At 39.4% G+C, this 19,674-nt stretch overlaps 1 protein-coding gene across 2 annotated transcripts; it reads left to right on the top strand.

The window, feature by feature from the left end:
- Positions 1-2,463: 2,463 nt before the first annotated feature.
- On the top strand, positions 2,464-19,674 carry LOC116515810 (lens fiber membrane intrinsic protein-like). 2 transcript variants are annotated; one of them, XM_032228054.1, is made up of 5 exons: positions 2,464-2,514; positions 3,051-3,263; positions 3,353-3,499; positions 5,036-5,146; positions 6,829-7,012. In XM_032228054.1, the coding sequence occupies exons 2-5, from the start codon at positions 3,089-3,091 to the stop codon at positions 6,873-6,875; spliced, it is 480 nt and encodes a 159-aa protein (XP_032083945.1). In that variant the 5' UTR covers positions 2,464-2,514; positions 3,051-3,088; the 3' UTR covers positions 6,876-7,012. The 2 variants fall into 2 exon arrangements, with proteins under 2 accessions (XP_032083945.1, XP_032083944.1); XM_032228053.1 differs by lacking the exons at positions 5,036-5,146; positions 6,829-7,012 and adding exons at positions 12,935-13,048; positions 19,606-19,674 and having other exon boundaries at positions 2,468-2,514.

Raw genomic sequence — 19,674 nt, 5'->3', positions numbered from 1 at the left:
ACAATATAAGCATGCAGGATACAGAATAGCAAAAAAGCAAGGATACAAGCAATACACATCTTAGGGCTTATCTTCCAGAATCACTTTCCCCACTTCTAAGAGTGCAATTTGAATATAGGAGCTATGATCTGAAACTTCATCTTCCTTGAGGGTATGTGGGGTTAGGCTTTCCATTAACATTAACACCTTTTCAGCCTGTATTTCTTTTACAGACCTCATAACGAGCTGTTTAAGTAAGGGTATTATGCAAGGGAGGAAGGCTAACCTTGCGATTCCGCATAATAAAAGAAATAGCATTTGTTTAATCCAACCTGTTCCTGGTAGCCAAGAGAACCATTCATCTGTCCCTTGCATTCTTTAACCAATTGAGGAAGCTGGGTTTTGTAGTTCTTTAACTACACCCCCCCACACAAACACACACAGACCGCTCCTGATTTATTCATATAGAAACAGCAATCTTCTCCCAGGAATACACATAGCCCACCTTTTTCAGCAGTTAAAAGATCTATGGCACGCCAGTTCAGCAATTTGGTTCAGGCTTTCTTGGAATTCTTCCGACAGCTGCCTGAACTGTGTAATGGAGTGGGTCATTCCACCTACACCCGTTCCAACTGCAGTCCCTATTCTCAGGATCACTAATAGCGGAATTAGGAGCAGCCCTCTTTTCTGAACATGTCCCATGAGGGCTACAGGGAGGGTCTGTTCTCCACTTACCACCCATTTTAGGGAGGAGGTGTATTAGGAGGTGCATGTGCCAGTCCAATTGGTGGGTAAACATAGATATGCATTTCTCCCACATAGGAAGAAAACTCCATTTTCTCCTACACATACGCCGATGTTACAGAGAAGGCATGGGCTCGGAGGTTCCTTTTATTAGTCCAGACTTGTAAGGTTCCTGCTAGGAACATACCAGTCAGGGGCTGTAATGGAATTTCTTGATTAGGATCCATTAACTTATTCTTGAGGTCTGGTCCTTCAAAGAGATATTGCAAAAGTAAACACAAACTCCCGTAGCGGATTGTATTGAAAGCCAAACGGGAAGTCAGGGTGGTTGGAATGACCTTGGGCAGCTTCCAGTGGTCAGATTCCCCTCCCATCGGTTAAAAACAAGTGGAGGTGGGAGCGAGAAAGTGTCTTTCTGTTGGAAGAACTTGTGAGCAGAGGGAGACATGCTGCGAGTCAATTTTTCATCTACAAGGGTTTTCCTGGGGGCAAGATACATTTCACATGGGCATTGTTCCTCTGATAGTGAACCCCACAGGAATGCCAGGTTAATTTGCCAATCAAATTAATGAAGACGATCCAAGACAAGGACTTTACCAGGGACAGGGAGTGGGGGTTGAAAAAGTCCAGGAGGCGAGGGGTCTGTGAGTATTTTCACAGGGATTCGGACCCTCACCTCTCTCCAGGCCTTCCGAAAAGCCATCAAAACGTGGCTTTGCCGGCAGGCCTGGGGTTGATGAGTTCCCCTCCCCTCTCGACTTGTGTGGTTGTGTGATTCTTGCTTATTTTAATTATTTGTATTCTGTTCTATGTTCCCCTTTTCCCCTTTTGAGTTGTTCGCCGCCCTGAGTCCCTCCCGGAGAAGGGCGGCATACAAATAATAAAATTCAATTCAATTCAATTCAATTCAATTCACAGCTCTTTTTTTGACTCACGCCGTGTACAGGTCCTCAATGGAAGGCAGGTTGGTAGCAATTTTTTTTTTGGGCTCATAAATGATCAAAGAGGAACTGAAAAAGGAATCAAATTCCCCCTTTCTCATAACTAGGTGTGGCGGAATAAGTGTAAGTGTAATAAGTTTCCAGTAGCAAGTAGAAACGAAACAGAAACTCTGAATGTAGAACAACTTCACAAAGTAAACGTAACACTATAATGCTGCACAAAATGACTCAGAATGAATTGAACAGATTTTAGAGTTGGGTGCCCACACAGTCATGGAGCTGATTGTCCCCATGAGAAGCCCCCCTCCCCATCTGCATTCAAACTCCTAGTTTCCCTATCATAGAACTCTCCAATTTTTGTAGTTTTATAATGTTGTTTTAAGTTTTTTAATTTTTTAATCTTAAATCATTTGGTTTTTAATGTTTCAATATGTTAATTAAATTGTGCACCACCAAAAACCCCTCTTTGAGAGAGCGGGATGGTTAAGAAGTTTGATCTATGAATAAACTAATCAAATTTTCATGGATTTTTTTGAGTGAATTGAAAGGCATAGAAACTTAAATAAAATTTATTTCTAGATGCGAAGTTTAATGGTTCAAACTGCAGTGACTCTTACATTGATATATTGCAATCATTTTAAGATCTGAGAAAGCCAAGAATTAAGAAATTCAACAGGAAACAAACTTTATATTGGTGGGGACCCAATTTGGATATCATATAAAGCGTCCCTTCCTGATAAAGGAAGTGAAAGTCATTGGTTAACGTATTATATCTGGCACTCAAGCATTCTAGACTTCTACTTCAGAGAGTTATCACCTGCAGAACAGTCAAAGAACAATTTCTAAGCTGGTGAGATAGTATTTCTTTATTTCTTTAATCATTTAAGAATTGGCAAATTTTATTCTTAACGAGCTTCAAGAAGTACTGATGGGATCTAATTCTAATCTTTTGAAATCAATATTTTACACTAGGCTCCTTCACTTAAGATTGTGGGGAAAGCTGCATATTTTTTTTCTGCTTGCTGAATAATACTTCTAAGCACTTTTTGTTTCATAATTAATAATGAAATTAATAGCGGCTCAATTAATACATTAATACATTAACTAATTAATGTATTAGCTCAATTAATGTATTAGCTCAAGATGCCTTGACAAATCCCAAAGGTCAGATCTTCTTTCAGATGTTCGGCTTCTTAAAATGTTTGTTCATTTCTGATAAACTTGATTGCTCTTCCATTTAAATCAGGGGTGTCCAAACTTGGGAACTTTAAGACTTGTGGACTTCAACTCCCAGAATTGTTAGCAGACAAAGGAGTTAAGAGGCGTCACCATAAATGATCAAAGTAATGAACATCAGTAACATAAAATTAATGTTGTTCCATCCAGACCTCTCGGCCAGTGGCAGACCAGTGCATCCCACAGAAATGAGTGCCCTGCATTTCGGTGCTGTGTTGTCTTCCTTCATCAGCCTTCTATTTCTGATCCTTGCCTTGGCCACAGACTATTGGATAGACAATAGTCTATCCCGAACCCATCTGGGTGTATGGAAAGTTTGTGAGGACCATAAATGTTACCCACTTCGTTTGGAATTGGTGAGAGGTAAGATTCAATATTCCATAATGCATCACTAGTCTGAAAGGTCCAGGAACCTCCACCTTGAATCTTGTGTCTGCATTGGCTCCTTACAGGTTCTTTACGTGCCATCCGAGCCTTCATGTTTCTGGGGATGATTAGTGGCGTTGTCTCTCTCGGTGGGCTTTGTGTCCTGTTTTGGAAACCCCTTCTTGGCAATATCTCCATGAGCAGGACTGCATGGTATGGCAGCTTTTCTGCAGGTAAGAATCTGTACAAGAGTCTTTTCACCGATACCATTTTTTTGTGTGGCTTAGTTTAAAACTATGACTATTATTTGTGTGTGTGTGTGTGTGTGTGTGTGTGTGTGTTATAATTCTGCTGACTGCCAGCAGTTTGATCCTCACTGGCTCAAGGTTGACTCAGCCTTCCACCTTTCTGAGATTGGTGAGGACCCAAGTTGTTGGGTGCAATATGCTGACTCCGTAAAGTGCTTAGAGAGGGCTGTCAAGCACTATGAAGGGTTGTGTAAGTCCAGGTGTTATTGCTATTTAAAACAGCCTCCTCACTGTCATTCCTAATTCTATATTCTGCCTGCTTTTGAAGTTCCTTCAGTTCAAGTTTTCAGAGGAAGATAGTTAATGAAGATATCTCAAAAGATAGTTAATTCCACCCTTTTTCTTATGGGCCACCCAGTCCAAATATTCACCAATCTCTTATTTCATGTTCTTATGGGAAAGGCAGGCTGGGACATCTGCTCAGTGTGTCCTTGAGGTGACAGCAGTGTCTCATGGAAGCTGATGGATGCTTGAATACCGTTTTCCCACCCCTCCATCCCACCCACCCCATTGCCTGTTATTGTCAAGTGGCAAACAAAGGTGAAATGTAGGTGAAAATGTGAGTGAGCCTTGAGAGCATGGTTGGGGCCATGAATCTAGTAGGCATTTCCAAGGACAGAAAAGACATGGCTCCAATATCTCATAAGAGGGCACAGTTTAGTTGAAGGGAGATGGAACATACCCATCTTATCTGACTTTGTAGGATGGAGAGGGACAATGAGACAAAGACAGTCCAATAAAGATCCAGGAACCAAATAAGAAAAGGCTTTATAGATGAAAACCAACATCTTGAAATGCACTCAGAAACCAACCAGCAACCACTGCAGCTCTTGAAGTGTTGATGCCAGGTGGACATACTGAAGTGTATCCATAATTCCTCATGCAGCCACCTTTAGTTTCCAGTGTGTCTTTCAAAGGTATCTTCAAGTGTGACCCCATGTACACTAGCACAGACTAAGGATGACTAAAGCATGAATGACTGTGAGAAAAGTCTGTTGATCTAGGAAAGGATGCAGTTCCCAATTTGACACAGAGGAAACAAAATTGGCAAATTAACCAGAGGTGCTTTTTTAAAAGGCAACTGGACTTTTTTTTTGTTTTTCATTGAAGATGCTTTGCTTCTCATCCAAGAAGCTACTTAAAGTTCTCTTCTTGGATGAGAAGCAAAACGTCTTCAAGGAAAAACATAGAGAGTCCACTAGGCTTTTGAAAAAAAGTACTTTTGAGGACAACCATGACCTGGATGATTGAAAAATCTCCATAGATATTTGGCAAATTAACTCATCTTTCGAAGCGCCAGTTTCTGAGATTGGAGCAAATATGAAAAACTTGGCCTATTCTAATGCAAGAAGCATCCCAAGAGGCGGTCACTTTCTTTGCAATGAGAGCAGAAAAGCCCATTGGTGTCTTCCATACTTCTGAAGGAAAGGTTTCTACCTCTACCTCTCTCTTGATTTTCAGGCCTCTGCGTCATGATTGCCATGTCCATTTTCACAGGAGTTATTGACATCCCCTACTATGGATGGTCTTTTGGCTTGGGTTGGGCCTCTTTTCCTTTGTATCTTCTAACTGGTAAGGATCTTTTTTGGATACCCTGGTGAGATTTCTTTTAAAGATACATCTTTATGCATTCTGTATATTTTCACAACAATGAAACGTATTTCGTTTTGGGTTGGGAACTAAGCACATTTCCCCAGCAGGAGAGGAATCACCAACATTTAAACCAGAGGTGGGTTGCTATTTTTTTTTTAATTGAGAATTTTTGAAAAAAAAAAAAAGGCTTTTACAAATATTTACCTCCCATCCCCCACCCTCCCCACCTGAACCCCCCAGCCCCTCTCCCCCCACTCCCGACTTCCCAGAACAAATACAGGGTATAAATCTTTAACAAAGATGTTCTAAAATAAACTTAAAGAAAGTTAGTATCAACTTTCATTTGAGCTTTAACTCCTCTTTCCTAGGCTAACTCTAAAAAGATTATATCATTCCTTGCTTCTTCAGTCATAAACTATCTGGAATTTCTTAGTGTCGTATTTATTTTGAATGTAATCAATCCATCTTCTCCACTCCAGTTTATATTTCTCATTTGAGTGGTCTTTGAGATATGCTGATATTTTAGCCATCTCTGCTAGGTTTGTAACTTTTAATGTCCATTCTTGAATAGTAGGCAACTCTTCCTTCTTCCAGTATTGTGCCACTAACAGTCTTGCTGCCGTTATTAAATGCAAAATCAAGTCAGTCTCTATAACAGTACAATCAGTAGTTATACCTAACAGGAATAACTGAGGGGTAAACTTTATCCTTTTTTAAAGAACATTTTGCATAATCCACCATATTTTTATCCAAAATGCTGTAACCTTTTTAAAAGTCCACCATATATGGTAATATGTAGCATCAACACAATCACATCTCCAGCATTGAGGTTGTAAATTCGGATACATACAGGCCAGTTTTTTAGGATCTAAATCCCATCTATAAAACATCTTATAAAAGTTCTCTCTCAAATTTTGGGCTTGTGTGAATTTTACATTTCTTACCCATATCTTTTCCCATGTATCCAACATTATTGGTTCTTCAAAATTGTGTGCCCACTTTATCATACAATCTTTGACTAATTCTGTTTCCGAATCCATTTCTATTAATACATTGTATAATCTTTTTATATGCATTTGACTTTGATCCCTAATTTGTTTTAGTAGATTATCCTCATTTTGCGTAAAACCTATTTTTTAATCTTTTTTCCATCTGGCCTGTAATTGCCCATACTGCAACCATGTTTGAATTACCTTTTCTTCTTTTAGTAGGTTGCTAATTTGTTTACTACTGGTTCAGGCGCCCTCATACACGCGTTCGGGCGGGTGGGCGGAGCCTCCTGTTGCCGCTACTACCGGTTTGGCCAATTCGGGCTGAACCGGTGGCAATCTACCTCTGATTTAAACATCCAAACATCTATATATCCTGTATTGCAGCTTATCCAATCCCTTGCTTGGTTGGGACTAAAAATATTTGAAGTTCCTGGCATTTAGGAGATGCTAGTTTACCTCACATATTTGAGTTCAAGACTGTGTGCAGTTAAGAGGAATAGGTCTATTCTGGACCTTGAACTGACTTTTAAGGATTAGAACTTGGTCATAAACAGGGGGGATAAAGTGATGAGGTTGAGTTCAGAACCCCATAGATTCCTGGTTATTTATTTCTTTAAAATTCTACTTCCTCTGCTGGGTGGCTAATCCATTATTTCTCCCTTCCGACAGGTGGTCTTGCTTATAGATTGCATAGGAGTACAGCAGCAACAGCGTAGGAGAAATATGACACTGTGTTACGCTGCCTTTGAGAATGTATAAGAATGCGTGCTTCGACAATGAAGGTTGTTCAGAATTTACAATGTTAGCTATTTCGCTAACTTTCTGAACCTGGCTGCCAAATAAACTTTTCCTGGATCCTGAGAAGTCTAAAGCCTGTTATTTTCTGCAACAGTGCCTTTTGGTTTATCCACACCCATTTGCACCATCCAAGTAACCCAGGGGGTATAGATAAACTTCCAAGTGGCCTCCATGACTATCAGAAAAAGTACTAATGACTAGAAGTCTGCAAGGGATATACGTAAATCCTTCCCTCTTCCACCATTCAGTCAGAACTGAAGAAGCGTCTTGGATGAGAAGTGAAATGTCTTGAAAGGGGGGGTGGTAGTGGAGTCCAATTGCCTTTTGAAAAAGCATCTTTGGGGTAACCACGACCTGGATAACCGAGAATCTCCATAGATTTTTTCAGGAAAGCTGATTTCTGTTCTGCCCAAGGGGAAAGAAAAAATAAAATTAATTTTCTTCCTGCCAGAAGAAATAGGATGGAATTATTCCAGGCATGCCTTCCTTCCAAGGATGGTGATCAAGAAGTCTCTGGATAACACACACACACCCCCAAACTCACCTTGGCTGCATCTCAGATTTTCCCCTTTTCCATATCACACCTTTAAATTTTTGTTTGCTGGAAATCAGAGTTTTTGTGTTTTAGTATAAGGAACTCTAAAGAATTACCATATTCTTCAGAGTATAAGATGCTCTGAAGTATAAGACGCCCCTAGCTTTTGGGGAGGAACACAAGAAAAAAATCTGCCTCCCAGCAATTTGCCTCCTTGCAGCAAACAGCAAACCAATTGCCTATTGATGTCTCTGCCCCCCCCCCATTTTTGGCCTATGTGCTTCCCATTTTCCGCCCGTATGTGGCATACATTCTCAGGCTTTGGCATTTTATCATTGTATCTGTATAAATCACCCGTCCTTCAAACTGTCTTTATGTCTGAAAGTATTTGGAGGGGGAAATGGTATTTCCAATTCAACTGAATTTAGGCAATTGGGAACTACTTTCAACGATGGCTTTTTTATCAATGACTGAACTTTTTATCTCTAAGCATGTGCAAAATATCTTCTTCGATAAAAAGGCATAGATATTTGCAATGTTTCAAAGGCCCCCCGAGAGGCTGTCCTGCCTGACCCAGTAGTTTTCACACTTAATGTCCAAATCTCACTTTACGTCCTACTTTATCCCCCCTGCCCCATTCTAGACTCTATTAATACCTACAATTGAGTCTAGCCTGTTAGATTAACAATATAAGCATGCAGGATACAGAATAGCAAAAAAGCAAGGATACAAGCAATGCACGTCTTAGGGCTTATCTTCCGGAATCACTTTCCTCACTTCTAAGAGTGCAATTTGAATATAGGAGCTATGATCTGAAACTTCATCTTCCTTGAGGGTATGTGGGGTTAGGCTTTCCATTAACATTAACTCCTTTTCAGCCTGTATTTCTTTTACAGACCTCATAACGAGCTGTTTAAGCAAGGGTATTATGTAAGGGAGGAAGGCTAACCTTGCGATTCCACATAATAAAAGAAATACCATTTGTTTAATCCAACCTGTTCCCGGTAGCCAAGAGAACCATTCATCTGTCCCTTGCATTCTTTAACCAAATGAGGAAACTGAGTTTTGTAGTTCTTTAACTACACCCCCCCCCCCCAGACCGCTCCTGATTTATTCATATAGAAACAGCAATCTTCTCCCAGGAATACACATAGCCCACCTTTTTCAGCAGTTAAAAGATCTATGGCATGCCGGTTCAGCAATTTGGTTCAGGCTTTCTTGGAATTCTTCCGACAGCTGCCTGATCTGTGTAATGGAGTGGGTCATTCCACCTACACCCGTTCCAACTGCAGTCCCTATTCTCAAGATTGCTAATAGCGGAATTAGGAGCAGCCCTCTTTTCTGGACATGTCCCATGAGGGGTACAGGGAAGGTCTGTTCCCCACTTACCACCCATTTTAGGGAGGAGGTGTATTAGAGTGCATGTGCCAGTCCAATTGGTGGGTAAACATCGATATGCATTTCTCCCACATAGGAAGAAAACTCCATTTTCTCCTACACATACGCCAATGTTCACGGAGAAGGCATGGGCACCGAGGTTCCTTTCATTAGTCCAGAATGACTAGGAACATACCAGTCAGGGGCTGTAATGGAATTTCTTGATTAGGATCCATTAACTTATTCCTGAGGTCTGGTCCTTCAAAGAGATATAGCAATAGCAATAGCAGTTCGACTTATATACCGCTTCATAGGGCTTTCAGCCCTCTCTAAGCGGTTTACAGAGTCAACATATTGCCCCCCAAAATCCGGATCATCATTTTACCCACCTCAGAAGGATGGAAGGCTGAGTCCACCCTGAGGCGGTGAGATTTGAACAGCCGAACTGCAGAACTGCAGTCAGCTGAAGTAGCCTGCAGTGCTGCATTTAACCACTGTGCCACCTCGGCGCTATATTGCAAAAGTAAACACAAACTCCCATAGCGGATTGTATTGAAAGCCAAACGGGAAGTCAGGGTGGTTGGAATGGCCTTGGGCAGCCTCCAGTGGTCAGATTCCCCTCCCATCGGTTAAAAACAAGTGGAGGTGGGAGTGACTTTCTGTTGGAAGATCTTGTGAGCAGAGGGAGACATGCTGCGAGTCAATTTTTTGTCTACAAGGGTTTTCCTGGGGGCAAGATACACTTCAGATGGGCCTTGTTCCTCTGATAGTGACCCCACAGTGACCCCTAAGTCCCTTACAAGGAAAAGGGCGGCATACAAATGAAATAAACTTCAAACTTCACAAGAATGCCAGGTTAATTTGCCAATCAAATTAATGAAGACGATCCAAGACAAGGACTTTACCAGGGATAGGGAGTGGGGGTCGAAAGATGCAAGGGGTCTGTGAATATTTTCACAGCCCTTTTTTTGACTCACGCCGTGTACAGGTCCTCAATGGAAGGCAGGTTGGTAGCAATTTTTTTTTTGGCTCATAAATGATCAAAGAGGAACTGATCAAACTCATAACTAGGTGTGGCAGAATAAGTGTCTTTTTCATTTTTTTTTAAAATTTCATTGATGTTGCGTCTTTTCCAGTAGCAACTAGAAACAAAACAGAAACTCTGAATGTAGAACAATTTCACAAAGTAAACATAACACTATAATGCTGCACAAATGGACTCAGAATGAATTGAATACATTTTAGGGTTGGGTGCCCACACAGTCATGGGGCTGGTTGTCCCCATGAGAAGCCCCTCCCCATCTGCATTCAAACACCTAGTTTCCCTAGAAAAAAGGGAAATTCAACAGGAAACAAACTTTATATGGGCAGGGACCCAATTTGGATATCATATAAAGCGTCCCTTCCTGATAAAGGAAGTCAAAGTCATTGGTTAATGTATTATATCTGGCACTCAAGCATTCTAGACTTCTACTTTGGAGAGTTATCACCTGCAGAACAGTCAAAGAACAATTTCTAAGCTGGTGAGATAGTATTTCTCTATTTCTTTAATCATTTAAGAATTGGCAAATTTTCTTCTTAATGAGCTTCAAGAAGTACTGATGGGATCTAATTCTAATCTTTTGAAATCAATATTTTACACTAGGCTCCTTCACTTAAGATTGTGGGGAAAGTTGCATTTTTTTTTTTTGCTTGCTGAATAATATTTCTAAGCACTGTTTGTTTCATAATTAATAATGAGATTAATAGCGGCTCAATTAATACATTAATACATTAACTAATTAATGTATTAGCTCAATTAATGTATTAGCTCAAGATGCCTCGAGAAATCCCAAAGGTCAGATCTTCTTTCAGATGTTCGGCTTCTTAAAATGTTTGTTCATTTCTGATAAATTTGATCGCCCATCCATTTAAATCAGGGGTGTCCAAACTTGGGAACTTTAAGACTTGTGGACTTCAACTCCCAGAATTGTTAGCAGACAAAGTAATTAAGCGGCGTCACCATAAATGATCAAAGTAATGAACATCAGTAACATAAAATTAATGTTGTTCCACACCAGACCTCTCGGCCAGTGGCAGACCAGTGCATCCCATAGAAATGAGTGCCCTGCATTTCGGTGCTGTGTTGTCTTCCTTCATCAGCCTTCTGTGCCTGATCCTTGCCTTGGCCACAGACTATTGGATAACACTTCCCGAAATCCATCTGGGTCTATGGAATACTTGTCCAGACCATAAATGTTACCCAATTGGTGTGAAATTTGTGCCAGGTAAGACTCAATATTCCATAATGCATCACTTATCTGAAAGGTCCAGGATCCTCCACCTTGAATCTTGTGTCTGCATTGGCTCCTTACAGGTTATTTCCATGCCGTCCGAACTTTCATGTTTCTGGGGCTGATTTGTGGCGTTGTCTCTCTCGGTGGGCTTTGTGTCCTGTTTTGGAAACCCCTTCTTGGCAATATCTCCATGAGCATCACTGCATGTCTTGCCAGCTTTACTGCAGGTAAGAATCTGCAGAAGAGTCTTTTCACAGATACCATATTTTGTGTGGATTAGTTTAAAACTATGACTATTATTTGTGTGTGAGTGTGTGTTTGTGTTTGTGTGTGTGTGTGTGTTTTATAATTCTGCTGGCTGCCAGCAGTTTGATCCTCACTGGCTCAAGGGTGACTCAGCCTTCCACCTTTCTGAGATTGGTAAGGACCCAAGTTGTTGGGTGCAATATGCTGACTCCGTAAAGTGCTTAGAGAGGGCTGTCAAGCACTATGAAGGGTTGTGTAAGTCCAGGTGTTATTGCTATTTAAAACAGCCTCCTCACTGTCTTTCCTAATTCTATATTCTGCCTGCTTTTGAAGTTCCTTCAGTTCAAGTTTTCAGAGGAAGATAGTTAATGAAGATATCTCAAAAGATAGTTAATTCCACCCTTTTTCTTATGGGCCACCCAGTCCAAACGTTCACCAATCTCTTCTTTCATGTTCTTATGGGAAACAGCCAGGCAGGCTGGGACATCTGCTCAGTGTGTCCTTGAGGTGACAGCAATGTCTCATGGAAGCTGACAGATGCTTGAATACCATTCTCCCACCCCTCCATCCCACCCACCCCATTGCCTGTTATTGTCAAGTGGCAAATAAAGGTGAAATGTAGGTGAAAATGTGTGTGAGCCTTGAGAGCATGGTTGGGGCCAAGGAACCTAGTAGGCATTTCCAAGGGCAGAAAAGACATGGCTCCAATATCTCATAAGAGGGCACAGTTTAGTTGAAGGGAGATGGAACATACCCATCTTATCTGACTTTGTAGGAGGGAGAGGGACAATGAGACAAAGACAGTCCAATAAAGATCCAGGAACCAAATAAGAAAAGGCTTTATAGATGAAAACCAACATCTTGAATTGTACTCAGAAATCAACCAGCAACCATTGCAGAAGTGTTGATGCCAGGTGGACATACTGAAGCGTATTCATAATTCCTCATGCAGCCACCTTTAGTTTCCAGTGTGTTTTTCAAAGGTATCTTGAAATGTGATCCTAGCTCAGACTAGAGATGACTAAAGTATAAGTGGCTGTGAGAAAAGTCTTTTGATCCAGGAAAGGATGCAGTTCACTGTTAAAACAGATTTATAAAAGGAAAAAATTGACACTGAGAAAACAAAATTGGCAAATTAACCACAGGTGCTTTTTTAAAAGGCAACTGGACTTTTTTTTTGTTTTTCATTGAAGATGCTTTGCTTCTCATCCAAGAAGCTACTTAAAGTTCTCTTTTGGTTGAGAAGCAAAACGTCTTCAAGGAAAAACATAGAGAGTCCACTAGGCTTTTGAAAAAAACTACTTTTGAGGACAACCATGACCTGGATGATTGAAAAATCTCCATAGATATTCGGCAAATTAACTCATCTTTCGAAGCGCCAGTTTCTGAGTTTGGAGCAAATATGAAAAACTTGGCCTATTCTAATGCAAGAAGCATCCCAAGAGGCGGTCACTTTCTTTGCAATGAGAGCAGAAAAGCCCATTGGTGTCTTCCATACTTCTGAAGGAAAGGTTTCTACCTCTACCTCTCTCTTGATTTTCAGGCCTCTGCGTCATGATTGCCATGTCCATTTTCACAGCAAATGCTGCTGCCACCACCTACTATGGATGGTCTTTTGGCTTGGGTTGGGCCTCTTTTCCTTTGTATCTTCTAACTGGTAAGGATCTTTTTTGGATACCCTGGTGAGATTTCTTTTAAAGATACATCTTTATGCATTCTGTATATTTTCACAACAATGAAACGTATTTCGTTTTGGGTTGGGAACTAAGCACATTTCCCTGGCAGGAGAGGAATCACCAACATTTAAACCAGACGTGGGTTGCTATTTTTTTTTAATTGAGAATTTTTGAAAAAAAAAGGCTTTTACAAATATTTACCTCCCGTCCCCCACCCTCCCCACCCGAACTCAACCCCCCCAACCTCCCCCCACTCCCGACTTCACAGAACAAATACAGGGTATAAATCTTTAACAAAGATGTTCTAAAATAAACTTAAAGAAAGTTAGTATCAACTTTCATTTGAGCTTTAACTCCTCTTTGCTAGGCTAACTCTAAACAGATTATATCATTCCTTGCTTCTTCAGTCATAAACTATCTGGAATTTCTTTTTTTTTTTTTAATACAAATCTTTTTTATTTCCATTTCATTCTATACAATCACTTGTTTACTGTGCGACCGAGGCATATAACATTGAATAATAAACACAGCCCTCACTTTTATAGAAAATGCCCCCTACAATACAAACCCAATATACCGCCTTAGCCCACCATACACCCTCTTTCATCCCCCTCCAACTTTCATTCTTCCTTCTCTCATACCCCTCTACACCTACTTCCCCTCCCCCTCTATCTAACCCTAACCCTATCACTCCCTCTCTTAATCCATTCCCTCCCTTCCTTCTCCTCCTCCTCACTCTCACCCTCTCCACCCTCCTTCTTCTTTCACTCAGCTCCTCCCTCGGTATCTATTACTTTCCAATATATTCAGTTTGTTCTGTTTTGACACTAACATTAAAAAAACCACAGTATACAAGTGCAATCATGCTTTAAAATTTAACACATATTATATTTCCCCCCTCCCCCCCTCCCCCTAGATCCCCGCCTCCCTTCCCTCCCCCCGACTTCCCAGAGCCCATACATGGTATAACTTTTTGACAATCACAGTCTAAAATATCTCTACATTGAACTCAGCTTCTTGCTGTTACCCAAATTTTTAACAATTTAAGTTATTACTAATTTTAAGCATAAGCTATCTGGAATTTCCTAGTCCCGTATTTGCTTTGTATATAATCAATCCATTTTTTCCAGTCTCGTTTATACCTCTCATTTGAATGTTCTTTAAGATATGCTGAAATTTTTGCCATTTCGGCTAAGTTTGTAACCTTCAAAGTCCATTCTTGAATTGTAGGCAGGTCTTTCTTCTTCCAGTATTGCGCCACCAAGAGTCTTGCTGCCGTTATTAAGTACAGAACCAAATTAATCTCTACTGCTACAAAGTCAATACATATACCTAGTACAGGGCGGGGCATAACCTTTTCCTAGGGGGTCACAGCAACACTTGTAATAACAACACAAATAATTCATACACCATTCGAAAGCCCATCAAAAACTGAGTTTATTGACACGATTTAATAGTCAGTATGACCACCATTAGCCCTTCGAACAGCATTCAAACGAGGTGGATAAGAACACAACAAATCTTCAAACAGTTCCATTCGATTTTCCAGATTTTTCAACACAGTTTCCAAATTCATTCTCAAAGTTTCAACCGAATATCGATTTTGACCTTGCTCCTGAATCATCAGAGCTTCCACTTCATCCTTAATTATGGCCCCAATGTTCTCTGCCGGATTGAGATCTGGCGAATTGAGATCTGGCTCCAGCATCGCGAGCCTCTCGAAAGGCAATGCATTTTATTCTGTCAATGATCCTTTGTTCTTCCGAATTGAATTTTCCAGCCATTCTTAAAGCAAATTTAACATTTAATAGCTCATTCAATTCAGTTTTTTATGGGCTTTAAAATGAGGTGTCGCGGAAGTTGTAAACTGCTGTCGATCTTGCTGTGACCCCCTAGGAAAAGGTTATGCCCCGCCCTGTAAAAACAGTTTGGGAGTGAATTTTATCCTTTTTTTGAAGATATTTTGCAGGATCCACCAAATTTTTATCCAAAATGCCTTAACATTACGACATGTCCACCATATATGAAAATACGTAGCATCAAAAGAACCACATCTCCAACATTTAGGCTGAACATTTGAATACATAGAAGCAAGCTTTTTGGGATCTAAGTGCCATCTATAAAACATCTTATAAAAATTTTCTCTCAAATTTTGTGCTTGTGTAAATTTTACATTTCTTACCCATATTTTTTCCCATGTGTCCAGCATTATAGGTTCTTCAATATTCTGAGCCCATTTTATCATACAATCTTTAACCATTTCGGTTTCTGAGTCCATCTGTACTAATACATTATATATCCTCTTTATGTGCATTAAACTTTGATCTCTTATTTGTTTAAACAAGTTATCCTCAGCTATTACAAAACCTATTTTTTGGTCTGTTTTCCACCTAGCCTGTAGTTGGCCATACTGAAACCATGTTTGAACTACCTTCTCTTTTTTAAGTACCTCTAAGGATTTTAATTGCAACACCCCTCTTTCTGTAATAAGAAGTTGTCTATAAGTGGTTCTATCGTGTTTTTGTTCTATATTCATATTTTCAATTGCATGTCTAGGAATTGCCCACATGGGCAATTTGTCATTTAGTTTATGTTGATATTTTTTCCAAACCCGCAATAAGGCATTTCTTAAAATATGATTTTTGAAATTCTTATCCAGTTTTTTGTTAAATAACAAGTAAGCATGCCAACCATATACCAAATCATGTCCCTCAATATTCAATATTCTGTCATTGGTTAAATGGATCCAATCACTAATTGCAGATAAAGCCACTGCATCATAATATAATTTTAAATTTGGTAATTTCAATCCTCCTCTTTCACGTACATCTTGCATTATTTTCATCTTAACCCTCGGCTTCTTTCCTGCCCATACAAATTTGTTGATACCCTTCTGCCATTCTAAAAGGTTCACATCTCTTTTGAGTATTGGTAACATTTGAAACAAAAATAAAAATTTCGGTAAAATATTCATTTTCACTGCCGCTATCCTTCCCAACAAAGATAAATGCAGTTTCTCCCACCTTTTCATCTCCATTTGTATACTATGCCAGAGTGGTTCATAATTATGCTTATATAATTTCCCATTTGAAGTTAAAATATTAACTCCAAGATATTTGACTTTTTTAACAACCTCACATCCTAACATCACTCCCAATTCTTCCTTCTGTTTGGTATTCATATTCATTGCTAATATTTTGGTTTTTCCTAAATTAATTTTAAATCCAGAGACTTGACCATATTGATTAATCGTATTCATTAAAACCTTACTGGATTCCTGCAGTTGTTTCAATATTATGACCAAGTCGTCCGCAAAAGCGCGGACTCTGTATTCTTGCTGTCTGATCTTGATCCCTTTTAAAGCATCCAAAGCCCGTATCTTATTCAACAATACTTCCAAAGTTATAATAAACAATAGTGGGGACAAAGGACAACCCTGTCTTGTACCTTTTTCTATTTGAAAGGAATCTGTTAAACTTCCATTAACTATAATTTGGGCTTTTTGTTGCTGATATATTGCACCAATTGACCTTAAAAAGCCATCTCCTATCTGCATTTTTTGCAGTATCTTCAACAAGAATTGCCAATTGACTCGATCAAAGGCTTTCTCAGTGTCCAAAAATATGAATGCGGCAGGAATTTGATTATTCTTTCCCAAGTATTCTAAAACATTAGTAATTAATCTGACATTGCTCTTCATCTGTCTGCCCTGTATAAAACCTGTTTGGTCAGTATGTATCAGTTGTTGGATAACCACCATTAACCTATTTGCTAATATTTTGGTAAAAATTTTATAATCTACATTAAGTAGTGAAATAGGTCTATAATTTTTCGGCTGAGTAAGATCTTGGTCTTCTTTGGGTATCAACGATATGAACGCTGTCTTCCATGAAGGGGGCACTTTACCTTCCGATTGAATTTTATTAAATAATTCTCTAAGAGGTTCTACCATTTCTAACTGTAAGTTTTTATAATAAACGGCTGTTAAGCCATCTGTACCTGGTGCTTTCCCTAGCTTTAATTGTTTGATTACCTGCAGGATTTCCCCAGAGGTTATTGGTTGGTTCAACCTATACCTATGTTCTTCGCTAACTAGGGGGATTTTCTCTTTATCTAAGTATTTATTTATATCTAAGTCCCTAATTTTGTCCCCTTTATACAACTCTGTAAAAAATTCTCGAAATCCCTTTTGGATCTCTTCCTGCTGAAACACTTCCTTCCCTCTGTAACACAATTTGGATACATTTCGAATTTTCCTTTTTTTCCTGATCTGATAAGCCAACCATCTACCGGGTTTATTTGCATTGCAGAAAGTATCATGTTTAGCATATAATAAACTGGTGGCTACCTGGTCAGAGATCAGCATATCAAATTGAGATTTTAATATGGAAATTGCTTCTTTAGTCTTTGTATCACCTGGGTTCAATATTAATTCCTGCTCTTTCCCTTTAATTTCCTCTTCCAATTCTTTACGTTTTTGCCCTTGTTTATGTCTATGTATTTTGTTTATATTTATCAATACTCCTCTCATATAGGCTTTGCTTGCATCCCATACATATTCCATAGGTGTACCCTTATTCATGTTAAAAACAAAGTATTCAGATAACAATTTTTTACAATCATTAACATACTTTTCATATCTGAATAAATTTTCATTCAGCCTCCAGGACCTTCTAGCCTGAACTACCCTTCCCAGCTCCATCCAAACTGGGTTATGATCCGAAAGGACTCTGGCCGTAATCTTTGTCTTCTTCACCCTAGAAAGTAAATCATTAGTAATTAATATAAAGTCGATCCTTGAAAAAGATTGATGTCTGTCGGAGAAGAAGGTAAAGTCATATTCTTCTGCATGCCTTTCACGCCAAACGTCTCGCAGTTCGAAGTTGTCTATCATGTCGAAAAAGGATTTGGGTAGTTTAGCTCGGAATTTAGTATTCGGGCGAGATGTCTTCTTATCTCTTTTGGTGTCAATCACGCCATTCCAATCACCCAATAGTATGCACGACTTAAAGTCCCACTGTACTAATTTAGCATGGAGATTTCTATAAAATCCATCTTGTTGTTGATTAGGAGCATAGATTCCCAAAAGCACTGTCTTTTTCCCTTCTAAGATTAAATCTAATGCGATATATCTTCCAAAGGGATCTGCTTCAATTAGCTCAGCTTTAATGTCTTTCCTTAAGTATACTACTATACCATTTTTTTTTTCCGTAGCAGAGGTCACAAAGTGTTGACCAAGTTTGGGATTGGACAGATTATATCATTCCTTGCTTCTTCAGTCATAAACTATCTGGAATTTCTTAGCCTCGTATTTATTTTGAATGTAATCAATCCATCTTCTCCACTCCAGTTCAGTTTATATCTCTCATTTGAGTGATCCTTGAGATATGCTGATATTTTAGCCATCTCTGCTAGGTTTGTTACTTTTAATGTCCATTCTTGAATAGTAGGCAAATCTTCCTTCTTCCAGTATTGCACCACCAACAGTCTTGCTGTGGTTATTAAATGCAGAATCAAGTTAGTCTCTATAACTGTACAATCAGTAATTATACCTAACAGGAATAACTGAGGGGTAAACGTTGTCCTTTTTTTAAAAGAATATTTTGCACAATCCACCATATTTTTATGCAAAATGCTTTAACCTTTTTACAAGTCCACCATATATGATAATATGTAGCATCAACACAATCACATCTCCAGCATTTAGGTTGTAAATCCGGATACATACAGGCCAGTTTTTTAGGATCTAAATGCCATCTATAAAACATCTTATAAAAGTTTTCTCTCAAATTTTGGGCTTGTGTGAATTTTACATTTCTTACCCATATCTTTTCCCATGTATCCAACATTATTGGTTCTTCAAAATTGTGTGCCCACTTTATCATACAATCTTTGACTAATTCTGTTTCCGAATCCATTTCTATTAATACATTGCATAACCTTTTTATATGCATTTGACTTTGATCCCTAATTTGTTTTAGTAGGTTATCCTCATTTTGCGTAAAACCTATTTTTTAATCTTTTTTCCATCTGGCCTGTAATTGACCATACTGAAGCCATGTTTGAATTACCTTTTCCTCTTTTAGTAGGTTGCTAATTTGTTTACTACTGGTTCAGGCGCCCTCCCACACGCGTTCGGGCGGGTGGGTGGAGCCTCCTGCTGCCGCTACTACCGGTTTGGCCAATTCGGGCTGAATTGGCTGCAATCTACCTCTGATTTAAACATCCAAACATCTATATATCCTGTATTGCAGCTTATCCAATCCCTTGCTTGGTTGGGACCAAAAATATTTGAAGTTCCTGGCATTTAGGAGATGCTAGTTTACCTCACATATCTGACTTCAAGACTGTGTGCAGTTAAGAGCAATAGGTCTATTCTGGACCTTCCACTGACTTTTAAGGATTAGAGCTTGGTCATAAACAGGGGGATAAAGAGATGAGGTTGAGTTCAGAACCCCATAGATTCCTGGTTATTTCTTTCTTTAAAATTCTACTTCCTCTGCTGGGTGGCTAATCCATTATTTCTCCCTTCCGACAGGTGGTCTTGCTTATACATTGCATAGGAGTACAGCAGCAACAGCGTAGGAGAAATATGACACTGTCCTTG

The sequence above is a fragment of the Thamnophis elegans genome, chromosome 12 (assembly GCF_009769535.1).
Source record: "Thamnophis elegans isolate rThaEle1 chromosome 12, rThaEle1.pri, whole genome shotgun sequence".
NCBI classification, from domain to species: Eukaryota; Metazoa; Chordata; class Lepidosauria; order Squamata; family Colubridae; genus Thamnophis; species Thamnophis elegans.
Note: the sequence above shows the minus strand (reverse complement) of the source record. Positions and strands in the feature narration are given on the sequence as shown.